We start from the raw sequence: 19,456 nt of genomic DNA on the forward strand, positions 1-19,456 counted from the left end.
TTATACCGGAGACATTGCTGCGGAATTTAGCGCCAAGGAATCCCTGTTGCACAAAATGGGACATATTTTGGAGTAGACCAGTTTAGGATTGATTCCTAAATCTTCTAACTGCAGCTAGACTGATCTGGTCTGTTTATAGGAATTCACATGGTGGTTTTCAAATGGTGGGCCACAAGTTCACATGACTCAAATGCCTACAAGGAGGAACGACAGCACAGGAAGAAACCAAGAGATCTACCTTTTAATCTCCTTCGTTCTTGCCTCCTCTACTTTATCCTACCCCTATGAGATACATTAGGCCGAGAGGATGAATGGTCTAAGCCAGGGCTTTTTTTCTGGGAAAAGAGGTGGTAGAACTCAATGGGTTGCCCTCAGAAAAAATGGCCACATGGCTGGTGGCCCTGCCCCTGATCTCCAGAGGGGAATTTAGATTGCCCTCCGCACCACGGAGATCTGTCTGGAGATCAGGGGGCGGGGCCACCGGCCATGTGACCATTTTCAAGAGGTTCCGGAACTGTTCCACGGCGTTCCAGCTGAAAAAAAGCCCTGGTCCAAGCTCAACCACTGGGTGTTGTGGGATTGGAACCTGGCTCTCCCGAATCCTCATCTGACATGTGAAATCAATCTACAACACTAGTTGTCCATGAGCTCTGAACTACCTGTGTCATCAAAACATCCATATGTTAGCGCCAAGACATGAAGGTGCTTTGTAGAGGCAACATCCTGGGCAAAGCAGAACTGAAGTCTTAAAGCACTGAAATCAGAACTGAGCGAAAAAGTAGGGCAAGCCGAACGGAAAGAAAGCCGACCGTCCTCCTCCTGTAGCTCTTAGGTACAGAGCAGCGGTCTCACCGCAATGCCTGGCAGGGGCTTACCATATGTCCCGCAATACCTACACACAGGGGGAATGAGTTAAGGACAGGAACATCCGCTGTAATGGGAGTACGCTGTCAGGACAGGGATGTGCTCGCCTGCTTGACAGCCTGCCATTTGGACATTAAAAGAGCTGCGTGCCTGAAGCCCCTGCCCTCCCCAAAGGGCAGCACAGATTAAACTCAAATGATGAGGTTAATGTAGAAAGAAATGTTTTTGATGATGCTTGCAAGAGACAAGCTGTTGAGGAACGCTCCCTCCCTCCCTCTTGCCCACTTTGTTGGCTGTTTGTGATTTTATTGTGGGGCTGCACACAGAATGTTGCACTTTCCGATGCCTTGTCATGAGCCTGCTGGAGCATTCAGGAGTGGAAATATCAGATTGGGTCCCACAGATGCAGTCCACTAGCAGAAGCATTCTCCTTTGATGGAAGACACTTCCATCCGTGGAACAGATCAGCGGCAGAATCCAACCCGATAAAGCGATGACTTTAGCAAAAGCATTCTTTCCCCACCATAAGGGCTATTTGTGTGTCCATGAAAAGGCTTAAATGATAAGTGGAACGTACTACTACTACTTCCCGTAGTTGTAGTCATTGTCGTAGCGATCATAGTAATGCTTATGTAATGTTTATCTAATGTATAAGATTAGTAATGTATAGTAATGTATAGTAATGTTTATCTATTGATTGTGTCAGCCCAGCGCATCACCTAAAATTATCTACTACTATTAACCACCACCACATTTTAATTCCGATCTCTTGTCTTTTGTGCTGAGGAGATTGTCTAATTCATTGCAGGCTTTTATATTCTCAAAGCAGAGAAGTTTGTAGAGGTTTTTTGTTCCTCTATCCCTGTATTCTATCCCTCTACCCCTCTGTTTTGCACCCAACGCCGCCTAATCTAATTTAGTCTGCAAAATGCCTTGAACTCTGTAATAATTCCAGAGGGGTGGCCATGTTATTCAGTTGGGGCAAAAAATAAACAGGAGTCTTGCAGGACCTTACAGACTAAATTCTTGTAAAAATTGTAAGCAAGAATTTTCAAGGACAAGAGCCCATTTCTTCAGATTTCATGTGAAGAAGTGAGCTCTAGGCAAAAAATTGTTGTACTGTAAGATACCACATGGTTCATATTTTCTATCGCCCCTCACATGTTATAGTGACTGCAAATTCATCACTTTTTTCAAAGAAAAAGCCAGTGTGCATTCATTTTACAAATGAAACCAGGAACTAGTACCAGGGCCGTTTCCACATGGCTCCCCGCTGCTCATAACAACCCGGAAGATCGCGCAAAAAACGCGGAAGATTGCGTTTTCTCGCCTGGTAAATACGGACTCTGTATCACAAGTTCCGTTGTACATGCATTGAATATAATATGAGAATTACTTGACAGATGTACAAAGAACAATAAAGCGTATACTGTACACAGATTGTGCATTGTATCTTGTGAACAGGCTAGAGAAACATTTAAAAATGCAATCTGGGGCTTTTCTTCACCGTACCCTGAAGTGTCTTTTTCTATCCCCTCCATTGTTGTTCTCATCATACAGGAATAATGACTCTTACAGCAACTATTTTAAAGAAAAAGATTAAACCATACTAACATTATAATTATGCCATGGTATGAAGAAAAAGTCAGGATTTCCACAATACTGCAATGCAAGGGTTTTCCAAAAATAATGAAGTCCCTTGACACTACTGCACACAATTACCTATCTTTTTGCTCACTCAGTTCAGTGACAAATGTAATAGTTTTTTTTCCTGTTTGGGGAGATTTAAAACCATCTGAATGTCACAAAAAACAAAGAATAACAGCACCTGAAATGGCAACTCGTGACTTTGCAAACTATGGATAAGATTTTTAAAACAATGAATATGAGATCCATTTGCAATTGAACTTCTTCAATAGGCTGCTGAGCTCTTAAACAAGTTAAGCAGAGCCACTGCTTCTGACATCATCCTTCATGCTTTTGAATTTGCTACTTTTACGTGCACTGAGCATTCAGTGTGTGCGAATGTGTGCCCCTCTGATCTTTGAAACCTGCAGAGGGAAAGTTTACTGTGAGTGATTCCGCACACGTTGGATAATGCACTTTCAATGCACTTTATCAATCGTTTGAGGTGGATTTTTTGTTCTGCACATGAAAAAGTCCGTTCCAAATGATCTATAAAGAGGATTGGAAGTGCATTATCCAACATGTGCGGAATCACTCAGTAATATGTCTACCTGGTAGTAAAGTTCTCAAGGGGAACTGTAGCTTTTCCTTCTTGCATCATTTGGGGGGGACATGGCATTCTAATTTAGGCATTAAAAATAAGGAAAGGGATTTCAAAGGAGTGCTTTATACACGTCTAGATCTCGCATGGGACAAACTTTAAGAAAGAAAACAAGTTACTGCAGTTTACACTCATGGAGTAAGCCCGCCACATGTTTGCAGTACATTTTTTGTGTGAGGAAGGGAAAATTTAAGGGCGAGGCCATAGATTAGTGGCAGAGCCCACGCTTTGCACACAAAGGGTCCCAGGCCCCATGCTGCAGCTAAAATTACTGCAAGCAGCTTGATATCACAAAGACGCCAGTCATAAAAATTCAAAATCTGAAATACGTGTGTACGTCTGAATGTTTCATAAAGTTGATTTCAGTCCTGCTCTATTAGGCTGTCTCGGATATCCTGGCCAAGGCAAGGATACAACAGTGCTCCTAGGACTCAGTACTATTTGTGCTTTAATCTAGCAGCATATTAATCTTAGAGCCAAACTACAAGTGATGCCTTACACAGGTTGGACACTTGTCAGCTTCCCTCAAGATTTGATGGGAAATGTAGGCATCCTGGTTTTACAGCTTGGCTCTCCCATTACAGCTGCAAGACCAGGACGCCTACATTTCCCATCAAAACTTGAGGGAAGCTGACAAGTGTCCAACCTGTGTCGGGCGTCACTTGTAGCTTGGCTCTGAGTCTAAAAAGTAAGTGCATATTCTGAAGCTCAAAGGGGACCCAAAAACTTCAGAGAAACCTTAGGATGCTCTATACAGCAACAGAATCGAATCCCTCTCAAACTATACCTAGGAATTTAAAAGTAAGATGAGGCTTTCAACTAAGATACATATTTCAAAGTTATTTCTTGCCTATGATACTCATAAAAATGCAGAACCAAAATCTGTCATCAGCAGCAATCCGGTTGAGAAGACCGCCCCCCTTCACACTCTGGGGAGGAAAACTATTCAAAAGAAGGTTAAGGCACATCTGGTAAATTCCTTACGGCCAAAATTCAAAGCCAAAAAGGTAACTGTAGAGCAGACAATTAAATATCAGAGGAAGGAAGTTTGCTTGTTAATAATCTTAGAATGTGCTCTTTTCTCACACCTGCAGGAACAATCAAAGGACACACAGAATGCACGATTAAGTGCTTTTCTTCTCTGCACTGATATTGCAATAGCATCTCATGAACTGTTTACAGAATGACCAGACTCAGATTGCGGGGAAGAAGGGGGGGGGCAGAAAGAGGAAGAAATGGTCAAAAGACCAGAGTCTCCACCTTTTGCAGCCAAACAATGTGATCCTAAGCAGAGTTACTCCACTCTAAGCCACTGACTTCAGTAGAGTAAACAGGGTGCAGTTCTGTTTAGGATTGCACTGGCAGTCTACCACATTACTCCAACACCACCTTTCTTTTGGGGAGGCTTGTGTGAAGGAACTCGTAGCTTTACTGACCTGATAGTCAAAGTGGTACAATTTTTTTCTTTGCGAAATAAAGGGAGAGATATTGTTTGTATATATGCTGACCAAAAGCAACCATCAATTTGCTCTGCTTGCTCAGAGAGTGTCACACTGCTGAATACATGTAAACCTGCCTTATACTGAATCAGAACATCGGCCCATCAAAGTCTAATTGAGCTTGTGGGAGTTTCCTGGGGGCCTCGGATTGGAGAGGGTATAACTCCAAGATCCCTATTGCAATCTTGACCAAACTTGGTTGCTGGCTGGAGGAGAGCCTGCTACACACTCCCTGTGAATATGGGCTCTCTAAGTGCAACGAGGGCCGTTCTAAGCACCGCGAACCGCAAACCGGTTCGGCAACGGGAAATGTCCGTTGCGGTTCGCGACTTTGGGGTCGTCATCGGCACCAAACCACGAACCACGGATTCGTTAAATTTTTTTGGTTCGTGCCTATGTCTAGTTAACACCCAGAGATCATGGAGGGAGTGTCAGAAATGATGGATGGATGTAGAGACAGATATATAGAGATACACATGCATATATACTAGATGGGTTCTGCGATGCTGTAAACAACTGTATGGGCCTTGGGGTGAGGTTAGCAAATATTCAATTGCATTTTCAGGATAATTACCTGCTTAATTGTGTGCCTACATTTAGATGGTGTTGCACGTGTTAGGTAATTAGGGTAAATTTTAAAAGCTCTCTCGCTGAGCGATGCTTTGTTTCAAATTATCCACTTACTTAAGAAAAGATTTATATATTTCTTAATTATACTGAATCTCTTTAATTCAAATAATGTTCCTTTGCTTCAAAGCTGCAGGAAAAATGACAAAGTGTAAGGTAGCCATGGTGCCGCTTTGCTGCTGATACGAACCAGAACTGGTCCCCTAGATAAGAACATAACAAGAGCCCTGTTGCATTGGACCAAGTGTCTTCTCAAGGTTAGAATCCTGTCTCCACGAATGGCCAGTCAGGTAGCTTTAGGAGGCAGGGCATGACCAAATTTTCCTCTTCCTTTAATTCCAATCTCATCCCACTAAAATCAAGGCACAGTTTCTAGTATGGAATTTGGACAATGAATGAGAACAAACTATACTTTGAGAATTTCTCTTATTAACAAAATAAAAATCCCACTGTAGTCAAGCAATCTTGGATTGCAGCAAATACAAATTTAATTTAGAAAAAAATACAAATTTTCCAACTAGCAGGGTCTTCTTAAAGAAACCAGCACATTCCAGCTGAAACGCAATTTGAAAAGTTTCCCAATGTTACAAATTAAGGAAAACATATACTAGAAAATTACAAATCCTGGGTATCTCTGAGTAACTGTGACAATATAGTACTTATAACAGAGGGGGTAGGGTGGGGAGACATTAAGAATTAAAATATGTGGCTAATATACAGCAGCTGTCCAAATATGATTCTAAAGGAAGGACAGAGGGAAACTGGGTATCTGCTACATGATATTTAAAACTAATTTGCAGTGTTAGGTATTAATTGCCCGTTTGCACCAAAGATTTCCTGTGCCTTTAATGACTCCACTCTTAAATGACTCCAAGACTGGGCAGCCAGTGTTGTGCAGTGGTTAGTGTCATACTAGGATTCGAATCTTGCTGGGTGACCTCTGGCCCGTCAGACACTCTCAGCCTCACCGACCTCACAGCATTGCTGTGAGGATAAAATGGAGGAGAGGGAAATGATGCAAACCATTTTGGGTCCCTATTTGGGGAAAAGGTGGGGTATAAATGAAGGAAGTAAACAAACTATCGACTTCGAAGGACTTAGAAGGGTGTAACTCTACACAGAACTGCATCTTCTCTCCTCTCCCCCTCTGAATTGTTCCCCTTCACCTACCATGCTGGCTTTTTTATTGTAAGCTCCATGGGACAGAGACTTTTGTTTGTTACGCTGGGATGGCACTATAAAAGAGCAATTAGAACAATAAAATATTAGCACTGGAAAATGTACATAACAGGACTTAAAGACAGTTACACAGGAGAATTTAATCAGTTCATAATCCTAGAGCTCCAGCTTAGTCTGTTTGCAGATTACTGCCTAAATACCCTAATTCATAACAGTTGGGTCATAGCTTGTCTAACTACGAAAATCCAACTTGAAACAACTGGAACCCTGGAGACTAGAAGCAGGATTCTGTGCAAATCTCTGCTGACAAAAGGGATTTCTGTCGGCAGAACAGGGCTTCTCTGCTACCTCCAGGAGCCAAAAACGATGCCCTTTGCGCAAAAAAGACGCCCCTTGCGCTCTGCTGTGAAGCACAGGGGCAGTGATGCCATAAACAGCAATTGGAGGACGGACACAAACACCCCTTTTAATGGACATTATGGACCCAGATGATCTTCCAAAGGCAGGTTAATTTGGTTTCAGAGGGCCTTTGGAAGATAACATTTGTTGGCTCTTTTTGGGGGGGGGGTGCATTCCTATGTTTGACATCCTCTTACTGACCTGGTTTGCTTTGCTTCTCAAAAGCTGGTCTTTAAATCTGGGCTATTTGAGAGACTACAGTTCTACCACGGTTATTGTCAACTACCTTGAAGGCCACTTACTGGTAGAAAAATGGCTAAAAATGGTTTAAAATCAATGACTAAATCACAAAACACGCAAGGCCTGAAATGTCAAAACAGCAAGACGATCCCGGCCTAATAAAAACAGCCGTGTGAAAATGTCTGTTATTTTCCTTCAGCCAAACAGTTCATAACCTACAGTATCCAATCATCCTTTGCAGAGTATGATGTCAAAAACACTTACTGCGCAAGCAGAGATCTGTGTTTCTTTTGCCACAGACAATAAATCTTTAGTGTCTTCTCTTGAAATGCGTCACTCCACTTGATCTCAAGAGGCACCAAACGTCTCTCCCACTTTCCAACAAGGTCACTTGCTAATGGCTACGTAAATTCACCAGACTGCACAGGCATGTTCGATAATTAATATATGCTGTTAATTTCTTCTTCAACCATCTTTAAATAATCTTAATAAGATACACCCCAAAATACTTTCATGTACCTAAAAAATCAAATTATTATATGCTTAACCAAAGAAACAGGTCTACTTTTCTACGGGAAGTTTCCTCCAAAAGAGATCAGCATACAGAAATCTGATTTAGTTTTTTAATACCAATAGCTTGGCTGCAGCCTGAAAATCCATGGTGCATAATAAAAGCAAGCATTAATACAAAATACAAAATTCTATGGCTATGCCAAATATTCTCAAATTTTGATTTGCAGTTCAGGAATAACAATTTTATGAGGCAGATATGTTTCCTGAAAAACTCTGCGCAAATATTTCCCTCTTTTCAGTCCTGTTCTGCGCTATTGTTTTCCCTAACTGCTGCCTTCTCTTTTTTGGCTTACCCACAAGGGTGTTCCCAACCAATCAGGGATCACATGGTGAATGTAAGGCCATCTCAATACTATGCAACCAATCAGACATGGCAGTGGGATAATGTCACTGAAGGCAAAGTCAGTTGACATGAGACTGTCTCCTACTGCTATTTCAGTGATAAAAGCAGAGCCTTTCCTGCCTTCTCCTTCACTCTGCAGACCTTTTTAAAACACTATAGGAGTATCAATACAATAGTCGGTGCTGAAGCTTGTAGAATAACTCAAAGGCTTGATGAAAAATTCCCGTGGGCCATATATACCCCACGGGGCATAATTTCTGTGCAATCTTTTTATTTTCTGTTTTAAAAATTGTATACATATAATCAGGGCTCATTTCAAGGGGGAACGCGCAGGAACACAGTTCCAGTAGTTCTTTAAAGAGGTCACATGTCAGGTGGCCCCGCCCACCTAGTTTTTGGCCATTTTCAGGCCTGTTTTGTCCTGGATTGGGCCCAAAATGGCCAGGATCGGGCCTGATGGGCAGTGGGTCACTCTCCCGCTCAGCAGCGGCCCAATTCTGACCATTTTGGGCCCCTTTTCAGCCAATTTCAGCCCCTTTTGCCATTTTGGGCCCAATGTCGGCCCTGAATGGCCCGGATTCAGTCCAAAACAGCCAGGATAGGTGAGGCCTGGGGGTGTGGCATATGCAAATCAGTTATGCTAATGAGTTCCTGCAGCTCTTTTTCTATGAGATGACCCCTGCATATAATCATATATACATTAAAGGTTCCCAGGAGCCCACGAGTGCTAGGCAAACTCCCAGTGGTTTGCCCCTGTGCTTGATTGCCAGCGTTCAGAGGGAGGTGGCAAGCTGCCCAGCTATTGCCCACCACTGGCAGGCAATCCTGGCAGGCAAGCCGCCTGCGCACTCCCAGCAGAGAGCGACTATGTCACTTCCAGAAGAGACATTGTGCTGGCCGCAGGAGCACTCCCACACTTCACTTGAGGCCAATTTTGGCCCCAAACAGGCCAGTTCTCAAAGACGGCCATGCACAAAGTGCAGGAGCGTTCCTGCAGCCAGTGCAATGATGTTGCTCCAGAACTGTCCAGAGGACAGTAAAGCATGCAAAGAAAAGAGCACTAGTAAGTGCCGCCCCACCACCCCAGTTGCCAGGAATACCAAGCAACCCTATACATTACAAGGAAATAGAATAAAGCAGAATAACAGCAGATTGAGTCACTTGTGATCGTTTTAAATTTCTAGAACTGTGTCAATATAATTGAAATAAGCTCTTTTATCTTATATATGTAACCTCTACCGGAAAAAAAAGTTAACTCAACAACTTCTCCCTGATCATCAGTCTTGGAAAACAGTTTCTAACTTAATTATCTTATCTCAGGAAAGTAACAGGAAAGTTCAGTGAGATAGCCAGAATAGAGAAAAGATAAACACCCGTTTATACCAGTTTATTACCTTATCTGTCGAATCTCTATTTTATCTAACTATATATCTAGCTACAGGGCATAATTTGCCCACCTTTGTGATAAACAGCTAGGGGAAGAGTATCTATTATTATTATTATTATTATTATTATTATTATTATTATTATTATTATTATTATTTTATCATATTTATATTCCGCCCTCCCCGCAAGGAGGCTCATGGCGGATAACAGCATTAAAACCATTCCATATAAAACATTTAAAATCTACACAGGGCCAAGCAGAAATTTCCCACCAGCCCATACCAGAGGGAGAGGGAGAGGGGAAGCTAAGCTACTGACATTGCTTTAGCCTACAATCGCATGTCACTTGTATGTCCAGACAGACTCGGAGGAGAGCAGCCCGTTAAATGGAGGATGACAGGTACTAATTATTCGAAAGCAGCAGATCGTAGGAGAAACAAGGACAGCAGGGAAGAGGTGTCAAAAGCAGGGTCATTCATGCTGACAAGGCTGTAGCAGCTGTCTCTCTCCCAGGTGAGCTGACCCGGCCTACCGTAATCCTGCCTTCACTGAATCCTAAATGGGCACACTACAGCCACAAAGAAAGACGTTGCATAATATTGACTGCAGTTTAGATCACCAAAAAAGAAAAAGAAAAATCAAGAACAAAGCTCTTTGTGTTTCAGGAATCTATCACAAGCTCCCCCTCTTGAGCACATACAGCTGTTCAATACCATTTCTCTCCGATTACCAGCTGCCCTTTTATTTAAAAGATTGAGAAGGCGCCCACTGGACACCCTTGCTCTACTTGTCCTTATTCTGTACTCAGGCTTGGGGGGGGGTAGTTTACAGTGTGGGGTGATGGTTACAGAGTCAAGTTCTGTAACCCCAGGAGTCCCAGACTCAAACTCTGGAAGCTCCATAGGCCCTCCACCTTCAACTGGGCCCCTCACAATGTCACAGCCTAACTTGCTTCATGAGGTTATAGAGAGGATCCAATGGGAAGGCTTATGGGAAGGTTATGGAGAGGATCCAACGGGGAGGGCCTTTTCGGTCCTGGCCCCAACCTGGTGGAACTCTCTGTCTGAGGACACTCGGGCCCGCTAGGATCTTGTAATAATTTAGGTGGGCCTGTAAGACAGAGATGTTCCGCCAGGCATATGGTGGAGGCTAATTTTACCCCATCATTGCCGAGCCGTCCACCGGTCTCCCTTTACAAGGGGTATGGAGAGTCCACTCCCACTGGTTGCCCCCAAAAGGGCACAGTATTTTATCTGTTTTTTAATTGATTTTAAGTTGTATTTCAATCAATGTTGTACCTCGCCCTGAGCCCGTTTGCGGGGAGGGCGGGTTAAAAATAAAATAAATAATAATAATAATAAATAAATGTGCAATGCCATTTTATTTTATTTTTATATTATATATATATATTTATCAATCTATTATGGTTTTAACTGTGTAAATTAACTTTAATGTGTTTTAACATGCTGTAATCCACCCTGAGTCCTTCATGGGGAGGGCAGAATAGAAATCTAAATAAATAAATAATTTTTTTATCTTACATCATGTATACCCCGCCTTTATCCCCAACAGGGACCCAAAGTAGTTTACATCATTCTCCTCTCCTCCAATTTATCTTCACAACAATCCTGTGAGGAAGGTTAGGCTGACTGTATGTGACTGGCCAAAGATCACCCAGCAGACTTCTATAGCAAAAGGGGTATTCAAACCTGGGTCTCCGAGGTCTTAAACCGACACTCTAACCACTACATCATACCAGCTCACAAAACTTACTTCCAAAAGGCAGAAAGAATTCAGATCAGATACTGCCATTCTGTTACTTCTAAATTCTGATCTAAAAATTCCGCTATTCTGAAATTTTGCATATTTTTGATGACTGTTGAAGAGTCACACTTAGAAGACTAGACATATATTTTTCATGTTAGTCACATTTTCATATTTTAACTTTTCTGAATCAACCCATTTCCATATGCCAAACACAGATGTATAAGGTAGACAATAAACTGTTAATGTAGCCTGAAGACTACAGATCCCATGATGTAGTATGACTGCAAGCTAAAGGTACAGCACATCAGACTGAAGTACATACATGAGAGTACTGCAGGGAAAGCTACATAATGCCCCAAATTCACATAGGGATTAGCCATGGAAATCTGCTTCTTGGGGCTGTAAAATACGAATGAAGAACTGCTTTTGCACATGTCTAACTGTGTTCATCATAACCATCCTTTGGCCTCAGCATTTAGCCATGCATAACAGAATTGGGGAGTGGAATACATCAATTTATAACACGGCTCATAAGATGCTTGCTATGCTATAGCCGAGGTTCCTCCCACTCTCTTTGTAAAAATCTGAAGACACCATTCTAAACCCATTTTAAACCCATCCTGTTCACACACCCTCCTTCTTCCTTACTATCCTTTCCTGGGCTCTTCATTAGTTGCTGTTTGCATCAATTTCCCCAAAATGTCAGATGCCATCACTGCCTTCATTCTTTAGCCCTTCCTCTTATCCAGACAATGCAACCTTAGACGCAACCTGCTGCCTCGGTCTTTTGTGCCTTAATTGCTGCCGCTGTCACTTAGCGGTCCTTGGCTGCTTCAACAGGAGAAGACACACAGCATTTAGTAACCACACAAACTGGTAGCTGTGCTACTGGTCCCGTTGCTGAAGAAGCCTGAATGGAGCAAAAGTAGGGTTTCAAAGCCAGAGGCATTATTGTCTTTATCTTCAACTCCAAGGCACATTAGCCAAGTTCACATGTTACAGTGAACGCACATACATCCAGACTGTACATGTATGCATCTGTTTGTAAGAAAGAGCCAATGGACATTCACTTTACCAATGAAACTCGGGATCAGCACCTAAATAAATGTGGGGTTTGTATCACACGTTCAGCTGTACTTGTATTGACTATGAGAATTACTCAATACACATACAGAGAACAATCAATTGTACACTGTACATGGACTGTATATGCATTCACTGTGACCTGTGAACAGAGCCAGAGTAACGGGCCATTCGAATGGGCTGGTGCGTGAAGATGAACAGTGGGCGAAAGTGATTTATCAACGACCACCATAAAGCAACACTTATTTAGCACAGCAGTTTGATTGACATCATGCAGAAGTGCCAGTCCTTGCCCAATCTCCTGTAATCTACCTTGAGAAAACTGGTTGTGTATTAGCTATTATTCTAGCTGATTTTAATCTCGTTTTAATGTTGAGCCTCTTGCAATGGAAACTAGTCTAGAAAATGGGATATAAATGTTTCATGATAAATATTAGTGAATACAGTGTCAGGTCCAGTGTATATTTAAACTGTACTGACTCCATTTTCTAATGTTTCTAGTGTCTAAGTGCTTTCCCCGCAGGTGCACCAGTTCCCAGGCAGCTTTCCCACCGGAGGAGACTGTTTTGTCTAATACCGTTCCACCAGGCATTGGCCTTGACGGAGAGCAGCTTCCCAAGACTGAAAGATGTTGTTTTGAGAACTGTGGGGGGAGGCTGATGCAGATGGGAACTGTTACTTTGTACCTCATGCTTTGCCCTTCATTGGTAACAATGACTGTGTACCATCCTGAGTCTCCTATTCAGGACTGTGGACTATAATGGACCTTTTCTGCAGTAAAGTTTCCTTATTCAATCAATGGACTCTTGTTTGCTTTTGAAAGGGAACCTGTAGGAAGAACCTTATCTAGCCACAAGCTGACATTTTGTTACCAATCATGCCTGAGTCGGGCCCAGCGGAATCCAAGGGAGTCCCGGACAAGGATCCCTTGTTTGATCCGTATGCGTCCCCCGACAGTCGAACAGCGCAACCCCAAGAATCTCAAGAACCGGTGTCGGTCGGGGCCGGAGCTTCGACTTCTACACCGCCTCTCATCGACCTCGGCAGTGAGGGGACCAGGCCGACGGCTACCGCTCTCCCCTTGATCTCGTTACCCACCCCGTCGGAGTGGGGAGCCAGACCCCGAGAAACGCGAGAGCGCCGGGCCGGAGGACTACATCCTAGAGTTTCGATGGACGGGCGCCGAAGCCTAGGGACTGTCCCTGAGCTGGATAGCAGCCAACCGTGGCTGTTTTGGAACAGGACGACCGAACAGACGGACGGGAATACATCCCGCCGCGGCGCCCTGAGTTGGGATTATTCGGAACTTGCTCCATGGAAAGAGCCAACGGAAGTTCCTGAACAAAGTTGGGTGCAGATGCAAAGTCGCACCCATGCTGTAGATTCCGGCATCTCGGCAGTGACGGGTCTAGCCAAAGGAATTCTAGCAGCGAGATCGAGAGTCGATCAAGGAGATCCTCCGCCTTGGGGGCCGTTTTCCCCGGTGAGTACAACCGAGGGAGGTTCCGCTACGGGGCAACCGGGTCCAAGCCGAATGCAACAGTTGGAAGCTAGACTGATTGATATGGAGGAAAGTTTGGCTCATGCCATTCACCTAATCTCAGCGATGGGGGCAGGAGAGAGGCTTTCACCTGAAGAAATGGCTGTACAAATAGCCACCCTCCAAAGCGTTATGTCCTATCCAGTGGAGGACGTTGGAGAACCGGGGGAAACGCCCGAGGAACCCCCTAGATTAGACGAAATTCCGCCTAGCGGGGATACTCCAGCTGAGGCACCCGGAGAGACTCCAACGGAAACCCCTAAATCGGACGGGGATACACCTTCCGAGGAGACTCCAGCTGAGCTGCCTGGAGAGGGGGAAGAAGGGCCAACCCGTCCAACCGAGACGACGGTGATACCCCCTCCTGCTTCTCCAACGACGGTTCGGCCGACTCAGACGGAAGAGCCTCCGGCTCCTCCTGGGGAGGAATTGCCACAACAACCACGAGAAGCGGTCCCCATTCAACTAACCCCGAGGGACGGTCTACCGGCACCTCAAGATCAGCCTCTGCTTCCCAGGATCACGACGCCGGGAGGGGCAAGCCCGCGCGGCCCACCACCCATCAGACCTTCGCCGCTGCGGCCCCTTCCGCTTCGACCGCAATTAACCCCGTTGCAGCAACCGATACGTTTGCCACTTGATCAACCCGTGTTACCACCTCCGAACCAACCGGTGGGACCTACACCACTACGACCCCACCAACCCACCCCTCAGCGGCCGGTCATTACTCAACCGCAACGGCCACCTCCACCTCAACCGCTACTGCCAGCACCTCCGGTATTGCCACCACCAGCCCGACCAAGATTGCAGCCGCCTGCCAGACCACGGCTGCAGCCACCGGCCCAGCCGAGGGCACCACCGCCAGCCCAGCCGAGGCCGCCACCCCCGGCTCAGCCGGTGATGCCGCCGCCAGCGCAACCCGCGCCGCTACCACAACCGGGTCCCCCCGTACCTCAAGTGCCATTGATGCTTCCGACGGACTTCTACCCAGCACCGGCTCCGAGGCAAGACCTCCCGATGGGCTGGGTGAAACTGGAAGCTACTTTTGATGGGGATCCCTCCAAACTGGGATTTTTCCTAGTGCAAGTCGTGCAATTCTTCAACCGGTGGGGACACCTCTTCGGCAGCGAGGCCAGTCAAATTGAACATCTCGGCTCCCGCTTACAAGGCAAAGCAGCGGACTGGTATGTAGGACTATACAATATCGGGGCCCCGGAACTCAATACTCTCCAGGGGTTGGTGGATGCTATTCGAGCGCAATATGAAGACCCCTTAGAGGAAACCAGGGCCCGAACAGAATTGCAAGCCATTAAACAGGGCAGCATGTCGGCGAGAGACTATATCACGAAATTCCGACAATTGGCTGCCAAATGCCCTAGGTGTGAGGAGTCCACCAAAATCATTCTGTTCAAGCAAGGGCTAAACCCGAGACTTCTGGACAGAGCCCTTATGCAGGACAATCCCCCTACGTTGTTAGGTTGGATCCAACTTGCATGCGAAGTTGAGAATCGCATTTTGGAAGTCCGTTTGGTTGAACAACAACAACAAACGGGACAAAGAAGACCCTTGACTTTACAGAAGGGAGGACGGGGAGCTGGGTATGCCACCCGTGGAGCGAGAGATGCTAGATGGCAACAAGGGCTGTGTTTGCAATGCGGACAAGCCGGTCACTTTGCAGCACAATGCCCCTACCGGCCTGTGCAAAGACCTCCGCTTCAACTACGGCGTCCAACCCTTGCTCCATTTCCTACTCTCCAACGCCCGATTCCCGCGCCACGCGCGAACAGAGGCCGCGGCGCGTCCCAAAGGCCCGCCTCAGAGAGAGGACTGGAAGCGGAAGAAGTTATGGAATACGACCCCGCTTCCCCAAATGCAGAAGTCAATCCAGAAAGCCCCCAGTCGGGAAACGAGATGGATCTGTCGTAAAAGGGCCCAAACGACAGATCCGCCCCAAGCCCGTCCCTGCACGGAACCGGCCACCTGGGTCCATCTTATTCATGCCAGTGACTTTACTTAACCCGGAGAGGAAGATGCACATCCGAGTGCAAGCCCTCATCGACTCGGGTTGCTCGAGAGACATTATCGCCCCGGCCCTAGTCAACGGACTAGTTCTACCAACTCGTGAATTGCAAAACCCAGTGATTTTTGAACAAATGGATGGCACCAATATGAACCCTGTTACCACTGAAACCATCCCAATAATTACCGGCATGGGCCAACACTGGGAAAAAAGGTCTTTTGTCATCAGCGCCACTGCCAAATACCCGTTAATTTTAGGCAGCAAGTGGCTATGTGATCACAATCCCTACATAAATTGGGCAGAGGGGTGCATCACCTTCACTCACTCCAACTGTAAAAACCATCGCTGGAACCAAAACTGGGGCAGTGATCCAACTCACACCGAGAAGGCGCTTCTCACCCAAGAAGAAATAAACCAAATTCCCGAACCGTACTGGCCCTTTCTGAATGCCTTCTCCGAAGAAGAAGCTGATACTCTACCCCCGCACCGACGAACTGACTGCGCAGTGGAAATTGTACCTGGAGCCTCATTGCCCAAAGGACGACTCTATCCCATGAGTCTCCATGAACGAGAGGAGCTCCGAAAATTCATCGACACCAATCTTCAAAGAGGGTTCATCCGTCCAGCCAATAGCCCCCATGCCGCTCCGGTACTCTTCGTGAAGAAAAAAGATGGGGGACTTCGACTGTGCACGGACTTTAGAGGACTTAATGCTGTGTCTACCAACAACGCCTATCCCATCCCACTCATCCGAGATCTTCTCAACGTCGTGGCCCAAGGTAAGATCTTTACAAAATTAGACTTAAAAGATGCTTACTTCCATGTCCGTATCAAGGCAGGGGATGAGTGGAAAACCGCATTTAATACACCCCTCGGACAGTATGAATATTTAGTTATGCCCTTTGGATTGGCGGGAGCCCCGTCGGTATTCATGTCCATGATAAATGAAGTTCTACACGAATTCCTCTATAAAGGTGTAGTGGTGTACCTTGATGATGTATTAATTTATTCAGACTCGGAAGAGGAACACGTTCAAATGGTGCAAAAAGTCCTGTCCACTTTGATGAACAATAAACTTCCCATTAAGCTGTCCAAATGTGAATTCCACAAAACTGAGCTCACTTACCTTGGGTACTGTATCTCCCCAGAGGGGTTAAAAATGGATCCAGCCAAAATACAAGCGATCCAAGAATGGCAAACTCCCACCACCCGCAAAGACGTGCAGTCCTTCCTGGGCTTTGCCAACTTCTATAGAGACTTTATAGCAAACTTTGCTCAAATCACGCTCCCCTTAACCGAATTGTTAAGGACAAAAAATAAAGGGGACCAGGCTAAAAAACCCTCCTCCAAAATACAGTGGACATCCGATTGCCAAACTGCTTTCGAATGCCTAAAAGAACAATTTGTAACGGAACCCATCCTTTGCCACCCCAACGAAAATTACCCTTTCATAGTGCAAGTCGACGCCAGCGATACGGCGATAGGAGGGGTATTATTGCAGAAGGGGGAGGATGGGAAACTACGGCCTTGTGCATTCCTGTCAAGGAAATTTTCAGAAGCAGAAAGAAATTGGAATGTGTGGGAGAAGGAAGCTTTTGCAGTGAAAGTGGCCCTCACTAACTGGAGACATTGGCTGGAGGGGGCGCGATATCCCTTCGAGGTCTGGACAGATCATAAAAATTTGGAGGCCCTTCGCAGCCCTCGCAGACTGAACGCCAAACAATTGCGATGGGCAGAATTCTTTTCCAAATTCAACTTCACTTTAAATTACCTCCCGGGCAAAACTAACTTTCTTGCAGACGCCCTATCACGCATGCCCCAACACAAGAGCAAACGGGAGGAGACTGTAGACACGGTCTTCTCCCCTACGCAATTGGGAGGCGTGGTAACTACACGCAGCCGCGCAAGACAGCCCCTCCCGCATAACCAGGAGTGGAAATCGAAACTTAAAGCTGAGGTGGAAAAGGAGGGGGGTAGAGCGCCTAAAAGCAAACTGGCTCAATCCCCACAGGGGGACTGGCTAGCTGGAAGCAAATTTTATGTCCCAGACAGCCTCCGACGGGAGGTATTACAACGATGTCACGATGCCCCCACTGCGGGTCATTATGGGTATCTGAAAACGTTGCATCTAATACAACGGCAATTCTGGTGGCCGGGCATGCGCAAAGACATTTCCCAATACGTTAGCTCCTGCCCCATTTGCCTCAGCGCCAAAACCCGGAAGGGGAAACCTCCAGGCCTCCTACAACCATTGGAGACGCCTGACAGACCGTGGGAAATAATATCTATGGACTTTATCACTGATTTACCCCTTTCGAAAGGACATAATTGCATTTTAGTCGTGGTAGATCTGTTCTCCAAACAAGCTCATTTTATTCCATGTACTGCTATACCCACTGCTCGAAAACTGGCAGATTTATTCTTAAAACACATCGTAAAATTACATTCTTTTCCGTCCAAGGTGATTTCGGATCGCGGCGGACAGTTCGTTGCCAACTTCTGGCGGGAGCTTTTGCGAATGTTGAATATTGAGCAGGGAATCAGTTCAAGCCACCACCCACAAACCGACGGACAATCCGAAAAAACTAATCAAATTTTAGAACAGTTCCTTCGTTGCTACATTAATTTCCAACAAGATAATTGGGTGGACCTTCTTCCTTTAGCTGAGTTCTCATACAACAACAGTGTGCATGCTTCCACTGGGGAGGCCCCTTTCAAAATTGTATATGGAGCTCACTTCAATCCCTTCCCGTTGGACACTCCCCCCCGCCATTCCTCTAATTCGCCTGATGTATCTTCCTGGTGGGGGGAGGCCAAGCAGCAATGGACTCTCATTAAAAAACACCTTGAGAAAGCCAAACTGGATTACAAAAAGTACGCAGATCGCCATCGTGTGGCCGAATGGAATTTACAACCTGGAGATCATGTTTATATTTCCACCAAGAACCTGAAATTAGCTCAAACGAGCCGCAAACTAGCATTAAAGTTCCTTGGGCCTTTCCCTGTCCGCAAAGTAATTAATAAAGTGACTGTTGCTGTAAATCTACCCAAGAACTTGCGCCATGTTCATGATACATTTCATGTCAGTCTCCTTAAAAGAGCTCCCACCGACGACAAGTGGCACATCAAAGCTCCACCCATTCCTACTTTGATAGACGACCAAGTACACTACGAAGTGCAACAAATTTTGGACTCTAAGATCAAACGGAATCAGCTTTTTTACCTCATTAGATGGAAGGACTTTGATTCTGGATACGATGAGTGGGTGAACTCTGTACATGTTCATGCTCCTAGATTAACCAAAGCTTTTCATACTCGTTACCCATATAAGCCAGGGGGGGATCTATTTTAAGGGGGGCAGAATGTCAGGTCCAGTGTATATTTAAACTGTACTGACTCCATTTTCTAATGTTTCTAGTGTCTAAGTGCTTTCCCCGCAGGTGCACCAGTTCCCAGGCAGCTTTCCCACCGGAGGAGACTGTTTTGTCTAATACCGTTCCACCAGGCATTGGCCTTGACGGAGAGCAGCTTCCCAAGACTGAAAGATGTTGTTTTGAGAACTGTGGGGGGAGGCTGATGCAGATGGGAACTGTTACTTTGTACCTCATGCTTTGCCCTTCATTGGTAACAATGACTGTGTACCATCCTG

General features: G+C 45.6%; 1 protein-coding gene across 2 annotated transcripts in view; it reads right to left on the minus strand.

Moving 5' to 3' along the window:
* Window positions 1-19,456, minus strand: part of ANTXR2 (ANTXR cell adhesion molecule 2) — a 160,879-nt gene that overhangs the window by 24,748 nt on the left and 116,675 nt on the right. Inside the window, exon 17 of one of the 2 annotated variants that reach the window (XM_054990121.1) lies at window positions 6,448-6,512. The exons of the other annotated variant lie outside the window; for it this stretch is intronic. Coding sequence (XP_054846096.1) covers window positions 6,448-6,512 — 65 coding nt within the window. The remainder of the gene's footprint in view (window positions 1-6,447; window positions 6,513-19,456) is intronic. 2 annotated transcript variants of the gene reach the window in all.

This window comes from Eublepharis macularius, chromosome 10, assembly GCF_028583425.1.
Source record: "Eublepharis macularius isolate TG4126 chromosome 10, MPM_Emac_v1.0, whole genome shotgun sequence".
Taxonomy (NCBI): domain Eukaryota; kingdom Metazoa; phylum Chordata; class Lepidosauria; order Squamata; family Eublepharidae; genus Eublepharis; species Eublepharis macularius.